Raw genomic sequence first — 19,296 nt, 5'->3', positions numbered from 1 at the left:
TGTCCTTGCTTATGTGCTATTGATATAATCTCATTTTCCAACTGAGCTGGTACTACGATGAGCTCCTTATCCGGATCCTTAAACAAAATCTGATTCTGAATATAATAATCCTCATATTCCTTGTCCTCCACAATACTTTTAACAGCCTTAACCCAATCGTCGGTTAGCTGAGCTTCTTTCAAACGATGAGCTATACTTTCGGTCACCATAAAACAAGATACACGACTCAACGCGTCAACGTGCCTCATCTTCGTTCCTGAGCGATGTTCTATAACATAATTAAAATCTTGTAGGTACATGGCCCAACGTGCTACTCTCAAAGGAACGTCTTTCTTTTTGATCGTCATTGTAAATGCATTACAGTCTGTGACAATTTTGAACTTTATACCCAAAACGTATATACGCCATTTCGCTAAAGCTTCGATAATTGCCAGAACCTCAAGGTCATAAGCAGGATATTTCTCTTCACATGGCTTAGTCCTACGGCTCATATATTGAACTGGATGGAATTGGCTGTCTTCCAAACTCTTTTGCAGTAACACGGCTCCATACCCCCATTTTGATGCATCAGTATGGATTTCTGTCTCCAACTTCGGGTTGTACCTTTCTAAAACAGGTCTACTAATCAATGCTACCTTTAGTTGTTCAAACGCAACCTGATGTATCTCCTTAAATTCAAATTTAACATCCTTCCGCAGCAGATCTATCAATGGTTTTGCAATAACAGCATAACCCTCAATAAACTTTCGGAAATAAGAAACGCTGCACTGCTTTTTTATCAACTGGCAATGGGAACTTTTCGACTGCCCTCGTCTTCTCATCACTTGGTCTTATCGTATTCTTTTCTATTATATACCCCAGAAAATTAACCTTTTGTCGTATCAGCTGACACTTTCTCCAATTTATACGTAGCCCATTCATTTCCGCTATCTTCAGTACTTTTCTCAACTTTAACAAACCCTCTTCTATATCTTGACTACAAATAATAACGTCATCCATATAGACTGCTGCTTCATTATTCTTTACCAAATCTCTCAACACAGCCATTATAAATCTGGTAAACACCGCTGGAGAATTTGAAATTCCAAATGGTACATATAAAAATTCGAACTGACCATTCTGAGTCACAAAAGACGTATATTTTTGAGACTCGACTTCTACAGGCACATGGAAAAAACCATTCGTTAAATCCAACGTGGTGAAATACTTTGCACCCTGCAGTTTCTCCAACACTGTATCCATATGTGACATTGGAAAGTTATCGCGAACTATTTTCTCATTCAGCTTTCGGTAATCACAGCATAGTCTCTTGCTACCGTTCTTTTTGGGTACCAACACTACTGGTGATGCATACTCCGATGTACTTGGCCTTATAATCTTCTGAGCCAGCCACTCTTCCACTTGCTTGTCCACGATTTCCTGTTCACACAACGGTAATCGTCTCGGATGCTGGAAAACTGGTATCTCTTCCACTAATACAATTTTCATTTTTATCGGCGCTTCTACATTTCTCTCTACTTTCCTACCATACCCCTAACCTCTCTAGCATGTGCTTCACTGAGATGACCAACATCAATTGAAAACTCCTTCTCAACTTCGTCAATACTTGACATGCAAATGCCTTTATATTCATTAAACAATTCCACGCATGAGGACGATGCTACCTGATCAAGTTTCTTATCTTTATCCTCGCCACAAACTCTACGAACAAATCTTGTTCCTGTCTTAGAAACTTTCATGTCAACATGATCCAGAATAGTCCTTCCTAAAATGGCTTCAAAACCAATATCCTCGTCTGGAATGACATGAAATTCTACCTCCATTTCAATCTCATCGATTTTCACTGGTATCGAAAAGCTACCAAAAGTTACAACTTGACTATCTCCAATACCTGTTAAACATTTCTCCTGGCCGATCAGTTCAAGATTTCCAAATTTCAAAAATACCCTCCTGCGAATTAAACACAAATCTGCTCCAGTATCAATCAAACCTTGGAATACCAAATTCGCGTACTTAATATCCTTTAATTCCAAACCTGATGGAGTGAAAATACCTGACGGCTTATCAACGACTTCCTTATCTCGAATAATGTTCGTATTCGATCTCTTTTCTTGTCTGGTTTCGACCTTGACATTACAGCTTGCAGCACGGTGTCCTGGTTGGCCACATTTGAAACAACAAAAATCATTTTTGGGACAATCTTTCCTCAAATGCGATTTGTCTCCACACTTAAAACATTTCCTAAAATTCTCTGCCATCGACCCATCACCGAACTCTCACTTTTATTACTCAGCGGCCAATTCTTACTCATCGGCTTGGATCCGCCTCTAGCTTTCTGGTAAACATCGATCTGAAATTTAAGCTCCTTTAAGTTTCTAGCTTGGTACAGCATTGCCTTACTTGCCCTAGCGTCTGGTATACCATCCACAAAATATTCGATTAAACTCTCATCATCTAGTTTAATTGGCTTGGCTATCTTCATTAACGCATACAAAAACTCATGCAACGACTCTCCTTTTTTCTGCTGGCGCTTTTGCAACATTCTATGTACTTCTACGGACGACAGTTTAACACTAAACTCATCCAACAGAGCTGCCTTCAACGAATTCCAGTTACGAATATCACGCAAACTACGAGCGAAAGATTTTGCTGCACCAACTAACAACTGCTTGGCATAAATGAATAATTGTAATTGACTCCATTGAACAGTAGCTGCGCATTCTTCTAATTCCTCTATCCATTGATTGATGTCGGGGTTATTAGAACCAGAAAATTGTGACACACTACCTTCCACGTCTTTTAGCGTAAACCAACATTTATACTCTGCATGTCGCGTACCTGGTTGAACTGCTACGGTATCATCAACTGCTGTTACTACGGACTCATCCTCTGACTCTTCTTCATCCTCAACTGGAAAGCCGTGATGTATTAATAGTCTATCTTGCAAATCGCGCTTTCGTCCCGTCGTCTGCAACGCAAGCTCTCTTAACTTCTCTCGCAAATCTGCGACTCTTAGTGTCATTATCTCTTCAACTTGCATCGTGACGATTTAAATACAAAATAATTGATATTATTAATTAAATCAACTTAAACAACCTTATTACTGCTGGCCTGTTAACAATTTTCCAGTTAACATCGACTCCGAAAACGCCTTTAAAGTCGTCACTGTTAACGATCGCTTCTCTGTTAACGCTCACCTTACTATGGGTTTACCCTTGTTAACTCTCGCTTCTGCGCAGAACTTTCCAGACTCCAAATTTGACGCACACACACCACCACATCCAGATCTCGCTTGCCTGTCGATGTCGCTGTTGCCGTCCTCTCTTTGTTGCCTTGCCTTGCTCTCGCTGTTCGCCGTTAACTCGTTGTCGCCTCCCGAATCGTCGCTGCTTCTGCTGTTACAAAATGGTCGTCTCCTTGCTGCTTGTCTCTTCTTGTAGTTGCCGTCCGACGCAGTGCAACACAACAACAATCAATGTTCTTTGATTCTTGCTGTGTTTGCTGCCGTCTGCCGTCGTTTTGTCGCTTCTGCTCTCTTTGGAACGAACGCGCTCAGATTGTCTTCTCTGTGCCGCCTGTCTCCTTGTAGCTCTAGCCTCTCAGACGCAATGCACAACAACAACAACGAAGGTTTTGATTCTTGCTGTGTTTGCTGCCGTCTGCCGTAGTTTTGTCGCTCCAGCTCTCTTGAATGTCTGCTCACACTAATGCGCCTTCTTCGACAAGTGTCTCTCTCGCACTTATAGGCCAGACTGCAATTCAATTTCGCACCGCGACCGATCTCTTGTGTCACCAGTCTCGTGGTCGCCAAAATTTCCAAATACACGCACAAATCTCACTTGCAAATGTTGTTGTCTTGGGCTTATTTTCGGACGAGCCCCCAATTTGTAGTAGTTTAAGTTGCTTGATGGCAACGAGTAACATTTATTTGATAAGTATGTTGGACTTAAAATTATAACAGCTCCAAGTCTTACAAGTATGTTTGTGACTAATTATATGCGTGTACGTCTGATGCGTGGCTGAACTGACAACTGACTGATCTCTCTCTCTCTCTTGCTATCGGCTCTCTCAGAGCCGATTACTGCTCTATCCCGACGACACGACGAAAACACGACCGCTTCGTGTCTCTCTCTTTCCTTCGTTTCCTACATAAATTTCTAAGAATGATATCGGAGAAGGGCGCTCTTGAGTTGCCGTAAAAAATCTTGTCCAGATGGGTGAAATCCCACAAAGCTGGAAAATGCCAATTGGCATTTGAAACGGCTAGCCATTCGCTGGGCAACCATCGCAGACAACAGCCATTAGGTTGTCTGCTAGGCCCATATCCAAAGTCCTTTGCAGGACGATACTCAAGTTCCAGTTTGGAACGGGCACCATCAATCGGATTTGCTTGAGCTATGTGCACCACAATGTACATATGTATTTTCTGATCATAACTCTGCTGGGCACCGTCGCCATCTATTATATACGGCGGAGCCACCGCAAGCGCTTGGCTGCCTCGCGCACCAAACAGGATCCCGAGTCGTATTTGGTCAATGATGAGCTGTTGCGTGCCACCAGCGCCGGGGACAGCACCCTTCGTGAATACCTGCAGCATTCGGTGACGTCTGAATCGGGTAGTGGTCTACCCTTGCTAGTGCAGCGTACCGTGGCCAAGCAGGTGACCTTGATCGAGTACATTGGGCGAGGCAAGTACGGCGAGGTGTGGCGTGGTCATTGGCATGGCGAGAGCATAGCCATCAAAATATTCTTCAGTCGCGACGAGGAGTCCTGGAAGCGGGAGACGGAAATCTACAGGTGAGAACTAACGTTTGCTGCTCAAATTTTGAAATGATAGTCAATCCTTGGACTTACTTTCTTGCAGCACTGTTTTGCTGCGCCACGAGAACATTCTCGGCTTCATTGGCTCTGATATGACGTCGCGAAACTCGTGCACCCAGCTCTGGCTCATGACACACTACTACCCGCTGGGGTCGCTGTTCGATCACTTGAATCGCAATTCCCTAAGCCACAACGATATGATTTGGATCTGCCTGAAATTTTCGGCACTGAGGGAAAGCCAGCCATGGCGCACAGAGATTTGAAGCCAGGTTCCAGGGCTTGACGATCCAATGGTTGTCCAGACCTTTGACTGCCCTCGACTGGTAATACGCGACAAACTCTGTCAGCTCTGTCGACAGATTGTAGGTGGTGGGCAACGAGGCGGGATATGTTTCCAAAGTGGCTGCATTGTGATGTTCTTTGGCTGCCCGACGACACACAATGCTGAGCAGATCTTTGATGGTGATCACGTATTCAAATGGAAACTGATTGACGAATTTACGAGGCGACTTCTCGGAAAATTCCTCAAATTCTTTGAAGTGGTGGATGAGCCACAACACATCGGCTTCCTCTTCAGCGTTGACCAAGAGGAAATTTGTATCTGTTAAATACTGCCGGACCACCTCGTACTCGGCATAAACCTTCAACGAATCACATCGATTCGGAGCTGGCAAGAGATTGGTGTTCCTTTTAGGATACGTTTCTGGTATGTGTCCGCTGGTAAAGTAGTCAGCACTGGGCTCCACCTGCAAGAAGCTCTCGCCAGTTAAATTATCGCGCCAGGGCAATAGCAGGGCAGCTCTTTGTGGTGCATCCTTGCCCACATACTCGATCATATCCCGGGTCAATAGCTCATTTTGCTCACAATCTTTGATTGGAAACAGAATTCTATAAGTGGTTTGGGTATTGAGGTAGAGGAATGGCACAAGGCGGAAATTTGGGTCATCCGAGTGGTTTACCGAACCGATTTCGTCCATCACATACCATATGGGTATGCGTTCCTCATCGGAGTTACTTCCGGTGAGAATAGAATAGGCATGACAGTACCTCCACAGGCGTTTCAGTATCTTCTCAACGCGTTGCTCATGCTCCAGATCCACGCCGGTTATGGCAGACAATCGATCTGCCAGTTGGGGGTTTGGTTCCAGGGCCTGGCGGGCGCTGTCCAGCCGAAAGGTCCAACAATGGTCTATCAAGTAAGCGGCTTGGGGATCGCTTGCTTTAATTCCCTGTTCACGGCCAAGGCGTACACTGGGTGAGTGCTATCGTCATCGTCGGCGATGTTCTGCTCGTCTTCATCCTCGTCGTAGTCAATCAACATCAGCTGCAGAGCTTCGCCGGCATCAAAGGTTTCTACGGCCAACATCCGATAAAGAGCTGGCCAAAGGTGGACTGGCACTTGTGGAGAGCCACAAATTCATTATATTTATTAATGCCATCTGTTCGGTCAAACTCCTTTAAGGAACAAGTATTCAAATGACCCTCGTAAAATAGAGAGCCTACGCTCACTTTTTGTATTTACTCACCATAATTGTACTAAATTCACCACTGTATTCTCTCTCTTATGCCCAGTACTCAAGCACTAAGATTTGTAATAAATAGTTATTCCCTAATACTCAACTGGATCGATCGACTTTTCTCTTTCTCTTTCATTCCGCGTGAGTTCCGTTTAGAGTGACCGTAGTGTAAGGGTTTCTGCTTCTTCCTCACATATTTGACATGAAAGATCATATAAAAAACAATCGCCGAGCAACAGCGCTGTTAACTCCCCACGTTAACAGTCTGTGAGCACGCGATCCATCTTTCACGCGATCCACACGACACCCCAAGCTTACCTTACCAGGTAAACTAGAATAAAGAATTAATTTAGTTCTTACCCCCGAGGTGCATGGTGCTTTTTTCTTAAAAGTGACATAGAGAATATAAATATTATAAGGTGAATATATACATATATATATATAGAATAGAATCGAATCCTTGAAATATTTTTTCAAACTACCCAAAACCTTTTTAAAATATATTCAAAAACCCGCTACGAAGACGCCGCCCAGTGCTCTAAAGTCGTGTACATTCTGGCATGTAAAAAGGGGTGGGACTCGTGATTATATTGTTTACACGCGCGTAGATCTAGTAGCTAAAAAACAATCAACAAATAAATAAATAGAAATCAATGAGCTTCGTGTATCGCGAGCAGATCAAAAGAAAACGAAAACCAATTTTCGATCAAACTTTTTTTGTAAACGGAAGAACCCTTCGTCTCAGTGCCGCAGTGTCATAGAACTCCAGTGGTTGAACCGAAACCGTAAAGCCAGAGCGAGTTAACGGAAAGGTAGCGGGATCGGCTCAAATATTCGGTCGAACGCAGAAGGAGAGAGAGAGTGCGAGTGGACGGGAAAGGAGAAAAGAATAGGAAGAGGAAGTAGAGCAAATGAGTAAAATAATGAATTTATAATAAGCTATAGATAAAAAAACGAGGGGGAACGTTGTGAGTTGCTGCGTACACCGCAACTCTACAGTTATACCCGATACTAAGTCAGTATGGCTCTCCTGCGGCAGACGCCGCTAATATTGAACCACACGACAAAGAGTGCGTGCGAGAGAGACAGAAAATCAGTCTGAGCGTGACGTCGGGCGCTGCGTGGCCACTGCAAATTGATTTCTTGCTTTTGGCTACAAAAATAATCCGATATGATCCAGATTCAGCAATCTGATAGATATAGTCATTATCTATGATTCTGCATTTTTAGTTTTCTCGAATGTGCAATATTGTGGATGCAACAGATTTTCGTTCTTTGTGGGGGCGGAAGGGGGTGGGGCGAAATTCTGAGATATACGTTTTATAGTGAGATCTAACAGAAGTGCGGATACCAAATTTGGTTACTCTAGCCTTAATAGTCTCTGAGATTTGTGGATGCCCCAGATTTTCGTCCATTGCGGGGGCGGAAGGGGGTGTGGCGAAATTTGGACACGAAACGGTCAAGGTCCGATATCACAGGAGTGTGGATACCAAATTTGGTTGCTCTGGCTCTTATAGGTTCTGAGATCCTTGAACTCATATTTTGCAATTGGCAAAACCGACCATGAAACCTGTGTGTTAGAGAGAGACAGAGCGAGAAAGAATGAAATTGTTTTCTTGATTCTGGCTATAATAATTATACGATCTGGTTGAGATTTTAAACTCTAGAACATATAGTCATCCTCTACGATTCTGCATTTTTGGTTTTATCGTATCTTTAAAAATGTGGATGCCACAGATTTTCGTCCTGTGTGGGGGCGGAAGTGGGCGGGGCAAAGTTTTGAAATATTTTTGTAGCAGTGACATATCACAGATGTCTGGATCCAAAACATCGTTGCTCTAGCTCTTATAGTCTTTGAGCACTAGGCGCTGGAGGGGACGGACGGACGGACGGACGGACGGACGGACGGACGGACGGACAGACGGACAGACAGACAGGGCTCAATCGACTCGGCTATTGATGCTGATCAAGAATATATATACTTTATGGGGTCGGAAGCGATTCCTTCTGGACGTAACACACATCCACTTTTACCACAAATCTAATATACGCCAATACTCATTTTGAGTATCGGGTATAAAAAACATACCTATTAATTCCACTGCAAAGGGGTAAGGGGGATTTCGTTGTGCTCTCCTTGGGCGAGTGTGAGTGCAAGTGCCAGTTTACACATACAGGTACAACAAAAAAAATAAATAAATAAAAAACTCTTGATCCCTCACGAAGATTTATCAGCTGGCATCGAGAAAGCGCTTTCGCCGATGGACCGCAACACTACAAAACGAGGGGGAACGTTGTGAGTTGCTGCGGACACCGCAACTCTACAGTTATACCCGATACTAATTCAGTATGGCTTTCCTCCGGCAGACGCTGCTAATATTAAACGACACGACAAGGAGTGCGTGCGAGAGAGACAGAAAATCAGTCTGAGCGTGACGTCGGGCGCTGCGTAGCCAGTGCAAATTGATTTGTTCCTTTTGGCTATAAAAATGATCTGATCTGAAAAAGATTAAGCAATATGATAGATATGGACATTATCTATGATTCTGCGGTTTTAGTTTCCTCGAATGTGCAATATTGTGGATGCAACAGATTTTCGTTCTTTGTGGGGGCGGAAGGGGGTGGGGCGAAATTCTGAGATATACGTTTTATAGTGAGATCTAACAGAAGTGCGGATACCAAATTTGGTTACTCTAGCCTTAATAGTCTCTGAGATTTGTGGATGCCCCAGATTTTCGTCCTTTGCGGGGGCGGAAGGGGGGGTGGCGAAATTTGGACACGAAACGGTCAAGGTCCGATATCACAGGAGTGTGGATACCAAATTTGGTTGCTCTGGCTCTTATAGGTTCTGAGATCCTTGAACTCATATTTTGCAATTGGCAAAACCGACCATGAAACCTGTGTGTTAGAGAGAGACAGAGCGAGAAAGAATGAAATTGTTTTCTTGATTCTGGCTATAATAATTATACGATCTGGTTGAGATTTTACACTCTAGAACATATAGTCATCCTCTACGATTCTGCGTTTTTGGTTTTATCGTATCTTTAAAAATGTGGATGCCACAGATTTTCGTCCTTTGTGGGGGCGGAAGTGGGCGGGGCGAAGTTTTGAAATATTTTTGTAGCAGTGACATATCACAGAAGTCTGGATCCAAAACATCGTTGCTCTAGATCTTATAGTCTTTGAGCAGTAGGCGCTGAAGGGGACGGACGGACGGACGGACGGACGGACGGACGGACGGACGGACGGACGGACGGACGGACGGACAGACGGACAGACAGACAGGGCTCAATCGACTCGGCTATTGATGCTGATCAAGAATATATATACTTTATGGGGTCGGAAACGATTCCTTCTGGACGTTACACACATCCACTTTTACCACAAATCTAATATACCCCAATACTCATTTTGAGTATCGGGTATAAAAACGAGGGGGAACGTTGTGAGTTGCTGCGGACACCGCAACTCCACAGTTATACCCGATACTAAGTCAGTATGGCTCTCATCCGACAGACGCCGCTAATATTAAACGACACGTTAAGGAGTGCGTGCGAGAGAGACAGAAAATCAGTCTAAGCGTGACGTCGGGGGCTGCGTAGCCAGTGCAAATTGACTTGTTCCTTTTGGCTATAAAAATGATCTGATCTGATCCAGATTCAGCAATCTGATAGATATGGTCAGTATCTATGATTCTGCGTTTTTAGTTTTCTCGAATGTGCAATATTGTGGATGCAACAGATTTTCGTCCTTTGTGGGGGCGGAAAAGGGTGGGGCGAAATTCTGAGATATACGTTTTATAGTGAGATCTAACAGAAGTGCGGATACCAAATTTGGTTACTCTAGCCTTAATAGTCTCTGAGATTTGTGGATGCCCCAGATTTTCGTCCTTTGCGGAGGCGGAAGGGGGTGTGGCGAAATTTGGACACGAAACGGTCAAGGCCCGATATCACAGGAGTGTGGATACCAAATTTGGTTGCTCTGGCTCTTATAGGTTCTGAGATCCTTGAACTCATATTTTGCAATTGGCAAAGCCGACCTGTGTGTTAGAGAGAGACACAGCGAGCAAGAATGAAATTCTTTTCTTAATTCTGGCTATAATAATTATACGATCTGGTTGAGATTTTACACTCTAGAACATATAGTCATCCTCTACGATTCTGCGTTTTTGGTTTTATCGTATCTTTAAAAATGTGGATGCCACAGATTTTCGTCCTTTGTGGGGGCGGAAGTGGGCGGGGCGAAGTTTTGAAATATTTTTGTAGCAGTGACAGATCACAGAAGTCTGGATCCAAAACATCGTTGCTCTAGATCTTATAGTCTTTGAGCAGTAGGCGCTGAAGGGGACGGACGGACGGACGGACGGACGGACGGACGGACAGACGGACAGACAGACAGGACGTTACACACATCCACTTTTACCACAAATCTAATATACCCCAATACTCATTTTGAGTATCGGGTATAAGAAACAGTGAGTAAATAAAACCATAAAGTGAAGTCATTTTATTATACCCGATACTCAAAATGAGTATTGGGGTATATTAGATTTGTGGTAAAAGTGGATGTGTGTAACGTCCAGAAGGAATCGTTTCCGACCCCATAAAGTATATATATACTTGATCAGCATCAATAGCCGAGTCGATTGAGCCATGTCTGTCTGTCCGTCTGTCCGTCCGTCCGTCTGTCCGTCCCCTTCAGCGCCTAGTGCTCAAAGACTATAAGAGCTAGAGCAACGATGTTTTGTATCCAGACTTCTGTGATATGTCACTGCTACAAAAATATTTCAAAACTTCGCCACGCCCACTTCCGCCGCCACAAAGGACGAAAATCTGTGGCATACACATTTTTAAAGATACGATAAAACCAAAAACGCAGAATCGTAGAGGATAACTATATGTTTTAAAATGGAAGATCTCAACCAGATCGTATAATTATTATAGCCAGAATCAAGAAAACAATTTCATTCTTTCTCGCTCTGTCTCTCTCTAACACACAGGTTTCATGGTCGGTTTTGCCAATTGCAAAATATGAGTTCAAGGATCTCAGAACCTATAAGAGCCAGAGCAACCAAATTTGGTATCCACACTCCTGTGATATCGGACCTTGACCGTTTCGTGTCCAAATTTCGCCACACCCCCTTCCGCCCCCGCAAAGGACGAAAATCTGGGGCATCCACAATGTGGAGATAATGTTTTTTATCCCCAATCGGCCGACTAATTATTTCGAATTAAATAAAACTCGGCGCAGAAATAAAATTACGATATGTTCTTTAATGCGTGACATCCAAATTGCAAGTGTGGCTTGCCTGCCCTTTACATTGCCGCTCCGATCGCTAAGCGCAGCTTCGCTCGGCCGACGTCGGTAGGCAGACGCAAAGCGGAGATAGCGAAGAGCGAGCTGGCAGAGATTAGCAGGGCAAGCAAGCGCAAAGCTTTAACAAACAAATGAGTGACATAGACATAAGTAACAAACAAAATAAGCGGCTGAGGGCCAAGAATTAGGTGCTATTTGGCAAGCAGCTAATCGGCTGGGTTCTGCTCCGAACATTCACCCCCCGTTGGAAGGCAAAGGCTTTCAACAGATCCATCCTGAAGGGGCAGAACCGCTATTTTTCCAACGGCCCTCTTGAAGATGCTTGCTTGGGCGCAGCTGGCGGCTACGCTGGGATGATCGTCGAACGCAGCAATCGGCGCTTCTTTACGAAGGCGGCTTGTCGTGATTACGTCTTGATCATCGGGAACCTCTGTAATTGCATAGAATGGCAGGAAATTTGGCAATGTAGAAATTGTTGAAAGTTGAATTTCATTTAGCGTGGATATGTAGGTTTTTAATATATGGAAAAGTTCGCGCTGCAGTTCCTGATTCTCCGATCGCAGTTTTTCTACTTGCACCTGGCACTCGAGCAGCTGCTTCCTGCACTGCTGCTCTAAGTTTTGGTACTCCAGTGTTGTGGGTCGAAAATCGTCAATAGAGATGCACGAGGAATTTTCAAAAGCGGCTAAAGCTGCACGCTTATTCTCCGAGCTATCAATGCTTCCTGATACTATCCAACCAAGTTTAGTCTCCTGCAATGTTGGCAATTGGGCTGATAGTCGAATCTGTCCGACGCACATTAAATCGAAGAACAAACCAGAACCTATCAACAGATCGATACGTTGGGGCTTGGAGAAATTAGGATCAGCTAGTTTTAGATTATTCGGCATTGGCCAATCCTTTGCGTCTACGCCGAAGTTAGGCTGCATTTCCGTAATTGAGTTGGTGACAATTGCAGCGAAGGAAGCTCGATAGCTTGCGTCCTGGGATTGTACAACTATATGTACAGACTTGCTCGAAGGTAGAATGGACTCTCCGATTCCAGAGATGTGAACATAAGACGAGCGATGATCCAACTGCAACTGATCAGCAAGTCTAGATGTTACAAAGTTTGCCTGTGATGCAGAATCCAAAATGGCACGACATGGGATAAGTGCTCCATAACGATCTGTTACATGGACGAGGGCAGTAGGTAGCAACACGTTCTGGCTAGGCTGAGATTTCTGGATCGAGGGGGGAGGGCTAGAACACCCGCTTGCTAGAAGCACAGTCGCGGCCTCTTGCTGGATCGATTCCTCGGCCGGTGAAGAGGAAGATGAAGCACCAGTTCCCGATGGAATGTGGAGTAGCGTGTGATGTTTGGCCTGGCAATGCCTGCAAAGTCCTGACCTGCACCTCTGCAATTCATGGCCTTTGTTGAGGCAGTTCAAACACAAGCGGCTCTTCTTTGCTTCTTTGTATCGTTCAAACGCAGAGAGATTCAGGAATGCCTGACATCTAGATATGTAATGCTCGGAGGAATTGCAATGGTTACATATGGGGTTAGGATGGTCGTTACTGGAGGTGATAAGGGTGACAGGTTTGTCTTCTCCCACCTGTTGACTAGGACTTGTTGCCATGGCTGATCCCAAATTCTCCAGCATCCGACATCTCGCTTCCAAAAATGAGGCCATGCTTGACCACCGAGGCAATCCTGACGTCGGCAAGTTCTCTTCCCATTTCTCCTATGTTTTGTGGTCCAGTTTCGTGCCTATGATGAAGATCAGCAACCCATCCGAAATCTCCTGCGGGGTCGCCAAGGTCTGAAGTGCACGCAAGTGCGAATTGATTTTGTCGCTGAGCGCGCGCAATCCGATAGCTGAGCCCTTCTCCACCCCTTGCAGCCCGAAAATAGCCTTGACGTGTGCCTGAAAATGTAACAGTTTATTATCGAATCGCAACATTAGCAAATTCAACGCCTTGTCGTAATTCTCCTCAGAAAGTTCCAAGGAACGAATCGTATCCAGCGCAGCACCATCTAGACATCCACGAAGATATTGGAATTTTTCGATGATTGGTATACGATGGTCTTTGTGCACCATTGTCGAGAACATCGAGTGGAATTCTGGCCAATTCATGTAGTTCCCCCCGAATCGCGGAAGCTGCAACTCGGGCATTCGAGAACGGCCTATACTATTATAGGCGAACAACGACGAATTCCCCTCGAGAGTATGCCGAGCCGTTGAATTGGCAACATTTACCGTGCGAGAAGCCATCAACTCCCGCGACAGCCTGGACCTAACCTTCACATAAACATTCGAAAAGTCCAGTCGGGTATCATGGGCTAACTGCAGGAAATCCAGCCTTTCAAGGCTCGTTTGAGCGGCATCGAAATCCGCATTCAGTCGCTCGATTTGCTCTAAGCGAGCTTGAAGTTCTGCCTCATCTAACTCGGCAAGCTCTTCCTTGGTGAGAAAGCGATCCATGGCCTTTAGTTGGCGCGCGATGGACTCGGCCTTGTGCTTGTAGAAATCTACATCACTCGGCATTGCTGCGTTCGCGACATTGGTAGGCTCAGGTGCTGCCATGTTGAGGTTTTAAAAGAGTCACTCAGCACGACCGAAAAAGACACCCTGTATACGTATAAACGTGGGAACCGAAAGCAAAGGGATTACAGCTAATGCCTTTAGCTGTGCGGCTGTGCGAGCTGTCCGATTCCGCTTTGTACTCCGCTTGTGTGTATTAGTGAGTTCGCTGCACTGCCTACCGCACTGCACTGACCGAATTGTCGCGACAGAGAAATTAATAGCCAGCAATGCGTGTATGTAGGTGTATGTAAGTGTGTTTTAGCACCGAATTGTGCATAACCGCCGAAAATTTGCTAGGGCTAACGAATGTCGATCGCGAGTGATTATTAATTGACACTGCAACTCAGAGATCACGTCGGGGTCACCAAATTTTATGTGGAGATAATGTTTTTTATCCCCAATCGGCCGACTAATTATTTCGAATTAAATAAAACTCGGCGCAGAAATAAAATTACGATATGTTCATTAATGCGTGACATCCAAATTGCAAGTGTGGCTAGGCAAGCCACACGGACCACGCCTCTTTAAAGTGGCTAATGTCACAAAGCGACCTGCACTCAAGATTAGCTAGATGGGCACTCAAACTCCAAGGCTTTCGATTTAAGATTGAGCACAGAAAAGGGAAGTTAAATGTAGTACCTGACGTTTTATCGAGAGTCCATGAAGATGACATAGCGGCTATGGATATGCACCAGGGGCTATTGGTAGATACAGATTCCCCACACTTTAAATCGGCAGATTATTTAGATCTAGTAGAGCGTGTAGAAGCCAATAGTTCGAAACTGCCAGATGTAAAAGCTGTTGATGGTTTGATCTATCGTCGAGCAGAACACTCAACAAGGGATCTAGTGCATGATTCTTTTGCATGGAAGCTCTGGGTACCGAAAGAGATGATAAAGGAAGTGTTGGAAAGAGCACATGACCATCCCTTGGCCTCCCATGGAGGGATACATAAGACTTTGGAGCGTATCAGGCGCTATTATTATTGGCCGGGTCTGGTGAATGACGTGAAGACACACATAAATGCCTGCAGTCAATGCAAAACAACAAAACCACCCAACACCACCCAACGCCACATTACCGGCGGAATCACAGAGGTTTTTCCAAAGTCTCTACATCGACTTTCTGGGGCCATATCCAAGATCGCGAAGCGGACATGTTGGGATATTTATTGTACTAGATCACTATTCGAAGTTTGTTTTTCTAAAGCCCGTCAAGAAATTAACAGCAGAGGTGGTAATAAGGTATCTCAAGGAGGAACTGTTCCACACATTTGGCGTACCGGAAACCATTTTCTCAGACAATGGCTCCCAGTTTAGAGCAGACGCGTTCCAACATCTATTGAGAACTCACAGAGTAAAGCATACGTTGACGGCCGTGCATGCGCCGCAAGCAAATGCATCGGTGCGAGTAAATCGCTCGGTTATCGCTGCCATTAGAGCATATGTTCGACCGGATCAGAAGGATTGGGATGAGCATCTGAGCAGCATTTGCTGCGCCTTAAGATCGGCAATCCATTCGGGGATAGGGGCTACTCCTTACTATATGGTGTTTGGGCAGCAGATGATCACATCCGGGGAAACTTATTCGCTTCTGAGGTCGTTAAAATTGCTGGAAGACAGGGCAGCAAGTTTTACGAAAGAAGATTCGCTGGAGGTAATCCGGAAAAAGGCCAGCGAGGTCATGCAAAAGCAAAATGAGCGAAATCAGCGGCAGTATGATAAAAGATCTCGGGAAGTGTCGTATAAAGTTGGACAAGAGGTATTTAGGAGAAATTTTAAGCAAAGCAGTTTCCCAGCTGGTTACAATGCAAAACTTGGCAAGGTATTTGTGAAGGCGAGAATTCGGAAAAAGATAGGAAATTCTATCTATGAACTAGAAGATTTACAGGGTAAAAGTATTGGCAGGTATCATGCGAAGGACATGCGGCAGTAGTGGCACCTAAGCTACGGGTTGGATCAGCCTTGTGCTTCCACTGCTAAATTGGGGCAGATCCGCGGGTAAGTGGAGGAGAGTTTTGCAGCGCCGCAGCAGTAAATGTATTCAAGCAGTCGGAACTTTTGCTACCCCTTAGGTTTGGCACCCCAGCCGCAGTTAAATCTCAAGGCAAAGAGCACCGCTTCAACATAAATCCACCTGGCAAGGGGAAGGCACAGCAGAGGGGAACCATAAACAAGGGGAACCTAGAGCGCAGCAGAGGCGATAATAATTCGGCTAAGGCTGGCCTACCCGAATCTCAGTTTAATCTCAAGGCAAAAAGAGCACCGCTTCAACATTAATGCACCTGGCAAGGGGAATGCAAAGCAGAGGGGAACCATAAACAAGGGGAAGCTAGAGCGAAGCAGAGACGAGAATAATTCGACCAAGGCTGGCCTAACTAGCTGAAGAAAGAGACAGTTGCCGTTGGGAAGCAGCACGTCGTGTATCGCGAGCAGATCAAAAGAAAACGAAAACCAATTTTCGATCAAACTTTTTTTGTAAACGGAAGAACCCTTCGTCTCAGTGCCGCAGTGTCATAGAACTCCAGTGGTTGAACCGAAACCGAAAATCCAGAGCGAGTTAACGGAAAGGTAGCGGGATCGGCTCAAATTTTCGGTCGAACGCAGAAGGAGAGAGAGTGCGAGTGGACGGGAAAGGAGAAAAGAATAGGAAGAGGAAGTAGGACAAATGAGTAAAATAATGAATTTGTAATAAGCTAAAGATAAAAAAAAAAAACATACCTATTAATTCCACTGCAAAGGGGTAAGGGGGATTTCGTTGTGCTCTCCTAGGGCGAGTGTGAGTGCAAGTGCCAGTTTACACATACAGGTACAACAAAAAAAATAAATAAATAAAAAACTCTTGATCCCTCACGAAGATTTATCAGCTGGCATCGAGAAAGCGCTTTCGCCGATGGACCGCAACACTACAAAAGAAACAGTGAGTAAATAAAACCATAAAGCGAAGTCATTTTAATAATCGGTTCTGCCGATGATGACAATTGGCTAAAACACACTTGTTCTATTGGGGAGAAACGAAAAAGAAATGCGGTTAATTTGTAAGTCTGTCGAGCCGTCAATCGAGCGTTTAAGTTTGAGAGAGGGGATCAGCGGCTGACGCAGCAAGGCCAATCTTTGAGTTTCGAAGAATAAAAATAAAACCAAGTTTAAGCGCAGGGGAGTTAAGTTAAGGGAAATTGAATATATTTGGAGAGGGTAAACTAAGTGCAAGTAATGTATTTAAATTTTAGCTATTAATGAATAAATTTATAATGTATCCTTAAACCTTGATCTTGATTTCCGATACCCAGCCCCTGTAGTAGCGAGCCCTAAAGAAAAGGGGTCATAAAGAATAGAGCAAGATGGCAGATTATGACCAAGGAAGGGTGGGCGTGGTCCTTCATTCCAGCTAAGGACGACTTTTGATCCGTTCGAGTCGCGTGCGTGTGCATATGTGTAAGTGAAGTCTAATGGCCAAAAGTTTTGTTTCTCTCCGGTTCTGGAATTGTACTTGTACATGTCGTTAAGTTTCTTGCACGCTCTTTTAATATAAAAACAAATATAGTAGGTCTCAGAATAGACAAATAAAAAGAACACCACCCTTTTGCCGACGAGACAGTAGCCGGAATGATAGCGTGCTGGTCGACCTCTGAGGAAAACGTCAGTCCTACTAACCGTTGTCCACTACAAACCAAGGGGGTATTTTAATATTCCACCGAAAATAATGAAAATTGAATCATTTTAGCGTAGTTCAGTTGAAAGATATCGTGGATTTTTTTCAGTTCAGAGGAAAGATGGCATGGATCTACAAGAAGAATTAAAACTTAGTAACATATCCCGCCAATTGATTCAAGTCGTTGAACTGTTTAAATAGAGGGGGCCTAATGGGCTAAGTACGGTTTCTTATCAGTATTTTCGACAGAATATCAAAAACGAAGAATATATGGTATATTTTTGGTATATTTCCATGGTCAAAAGCCATGGCACCACCAGAAGAACCGTCTGCGCGGATACGAGTAATGAGAAATAAGAAGTTTCGAGCTTTGGAAATGCTTGGCGGTTACCTAGGTGAGTAAAATGCAATCATTTAATGCACTAAACGAACAATTGGAATTATACAGACACTTCCGTACGTATTATCGGTGTGGTATTCCTGGCGGACCTCATTCGGCGCCTGGCTCTCAGCGTAATTGAATATTTTCAGTTCTCGCGTTACTATTTGCCAGAGGATCGTCTGTGGGTTATACTGAGACGATCGCTTATATACAATAAAAGCAGCACCTTCATATTTCTGGGCTTCGTTGTCCTAGGATTCAATCGATTTTCTGCAACGGGAAATTACAAATCGCTAATTCCCACGGCCATGTACTTGGCCCAAATGCCGCTGTACTGGCTGCTTTTCAGCGGTCTTGGAGGCAGTACACTATCTTATTCCCACTGGATAAGGGAACCACATGGACTCGATTATGCTTCGGGAATGGCATCGAATTACTTTCACGGCTATTTGAACCTTTCTCTGCCCGAACGACAGGGCGAAGGCCTTCAACACCGCATGGCAGTCTATGAAGTAATGCACTCTGTTTATAAATTAATTCAAAACTATTATTGAGATATTCCCTCGCAGGAAACACATAACATCACGTTTGGACTGCACCGACTGATCATTCTCATTCCAGACGAAATGTTTGTAAATGGCATCATCGAAAGCGATTTACTGGGAAAGTCGAAGTATTATGAACAGATATCTTGAATTGGCCAACACATAGTATACTTTTGTATTTCCTTTAGCCATTGGAAACAGTACACATAAAACGGGCTGGTGTCGATCGTCCTTATAAACATGCTGTCTACAAACTGAAACGCAAGATCGATGGAAAAATCTATTACTTTGCTATCGAGGGTGCCACACCAATGTTATCCTTCTTCGATTCGAGAACAAAAAAAAGAAGTATGCCTAGACTAGTCATAGTTTGGAATCAACTGTCAAAACAAGTCGAATAAGTTCAGATAAACTAACAGATCAAAAACTTTCAAAAATCTCTTAATTTTAAAATGTGTACTAAACACTGTTGACAATTTTGTTCTTAAATTATAATT

General features: G+C 44.2%; 1 protein-coding gene and 1 pseudogene across 1 annotated transcript; one reads left to right on the top strand and one right to left on the bottom strand.

Annotated features, from left to right (window-relative positions):
• Positions 1–4,973: 4,973 nt before the first annotated feature.
• Positions 4,974–6,622, bottom strand: LOC117193838 (annotated as a pseudogene).
• An 11,536-nt stretch (positions 6,623–18,158) lies between these two features.
• LOC117192211 lies at positions 18,159–19,212 on the top strand. Its single transcript, XM_033396881.1, has 4 exons — positions 18,159–18,267; positions 18,321–18,766; positions 18,824–18,927; positions 18,988–19,212. The coding sequence occupies exons 1-4, from the start codon at positions 18,180–18,182 to the stop codon at positions 19,007–19,009; spliced, it is 660 nt and encodes a 219-aa protein (XP_033252772.1). The 5' UTR covers positions 18,159–18,179; the 3' UTR covers positions 19,010–19,212.
• The last annotated feature ends 84 nt before the right edge of the window (positions 19,213–19,296 follow it).

The sequence above is a fragment of the Drosophila miranda genome, assembly GCF_003369915.1.
Source record: "Drosophila miranda strain MSH22 chromosome Y unlocalized genomic scaffold, D.miranda_PacBio2.1 Contig_Y2_pilon, whole genome shotgun sequence".
In the NCBI taxonomy this organism is placed as follows: Eukaryota; Metazoa; Arthropoda; class Insecta; order Diptera; family Drosophilidae; genus Drosophila; species Drosophila miranda.
This window is presented reverse-complemented; position numbering and strand designations above follow the sequence as displayed.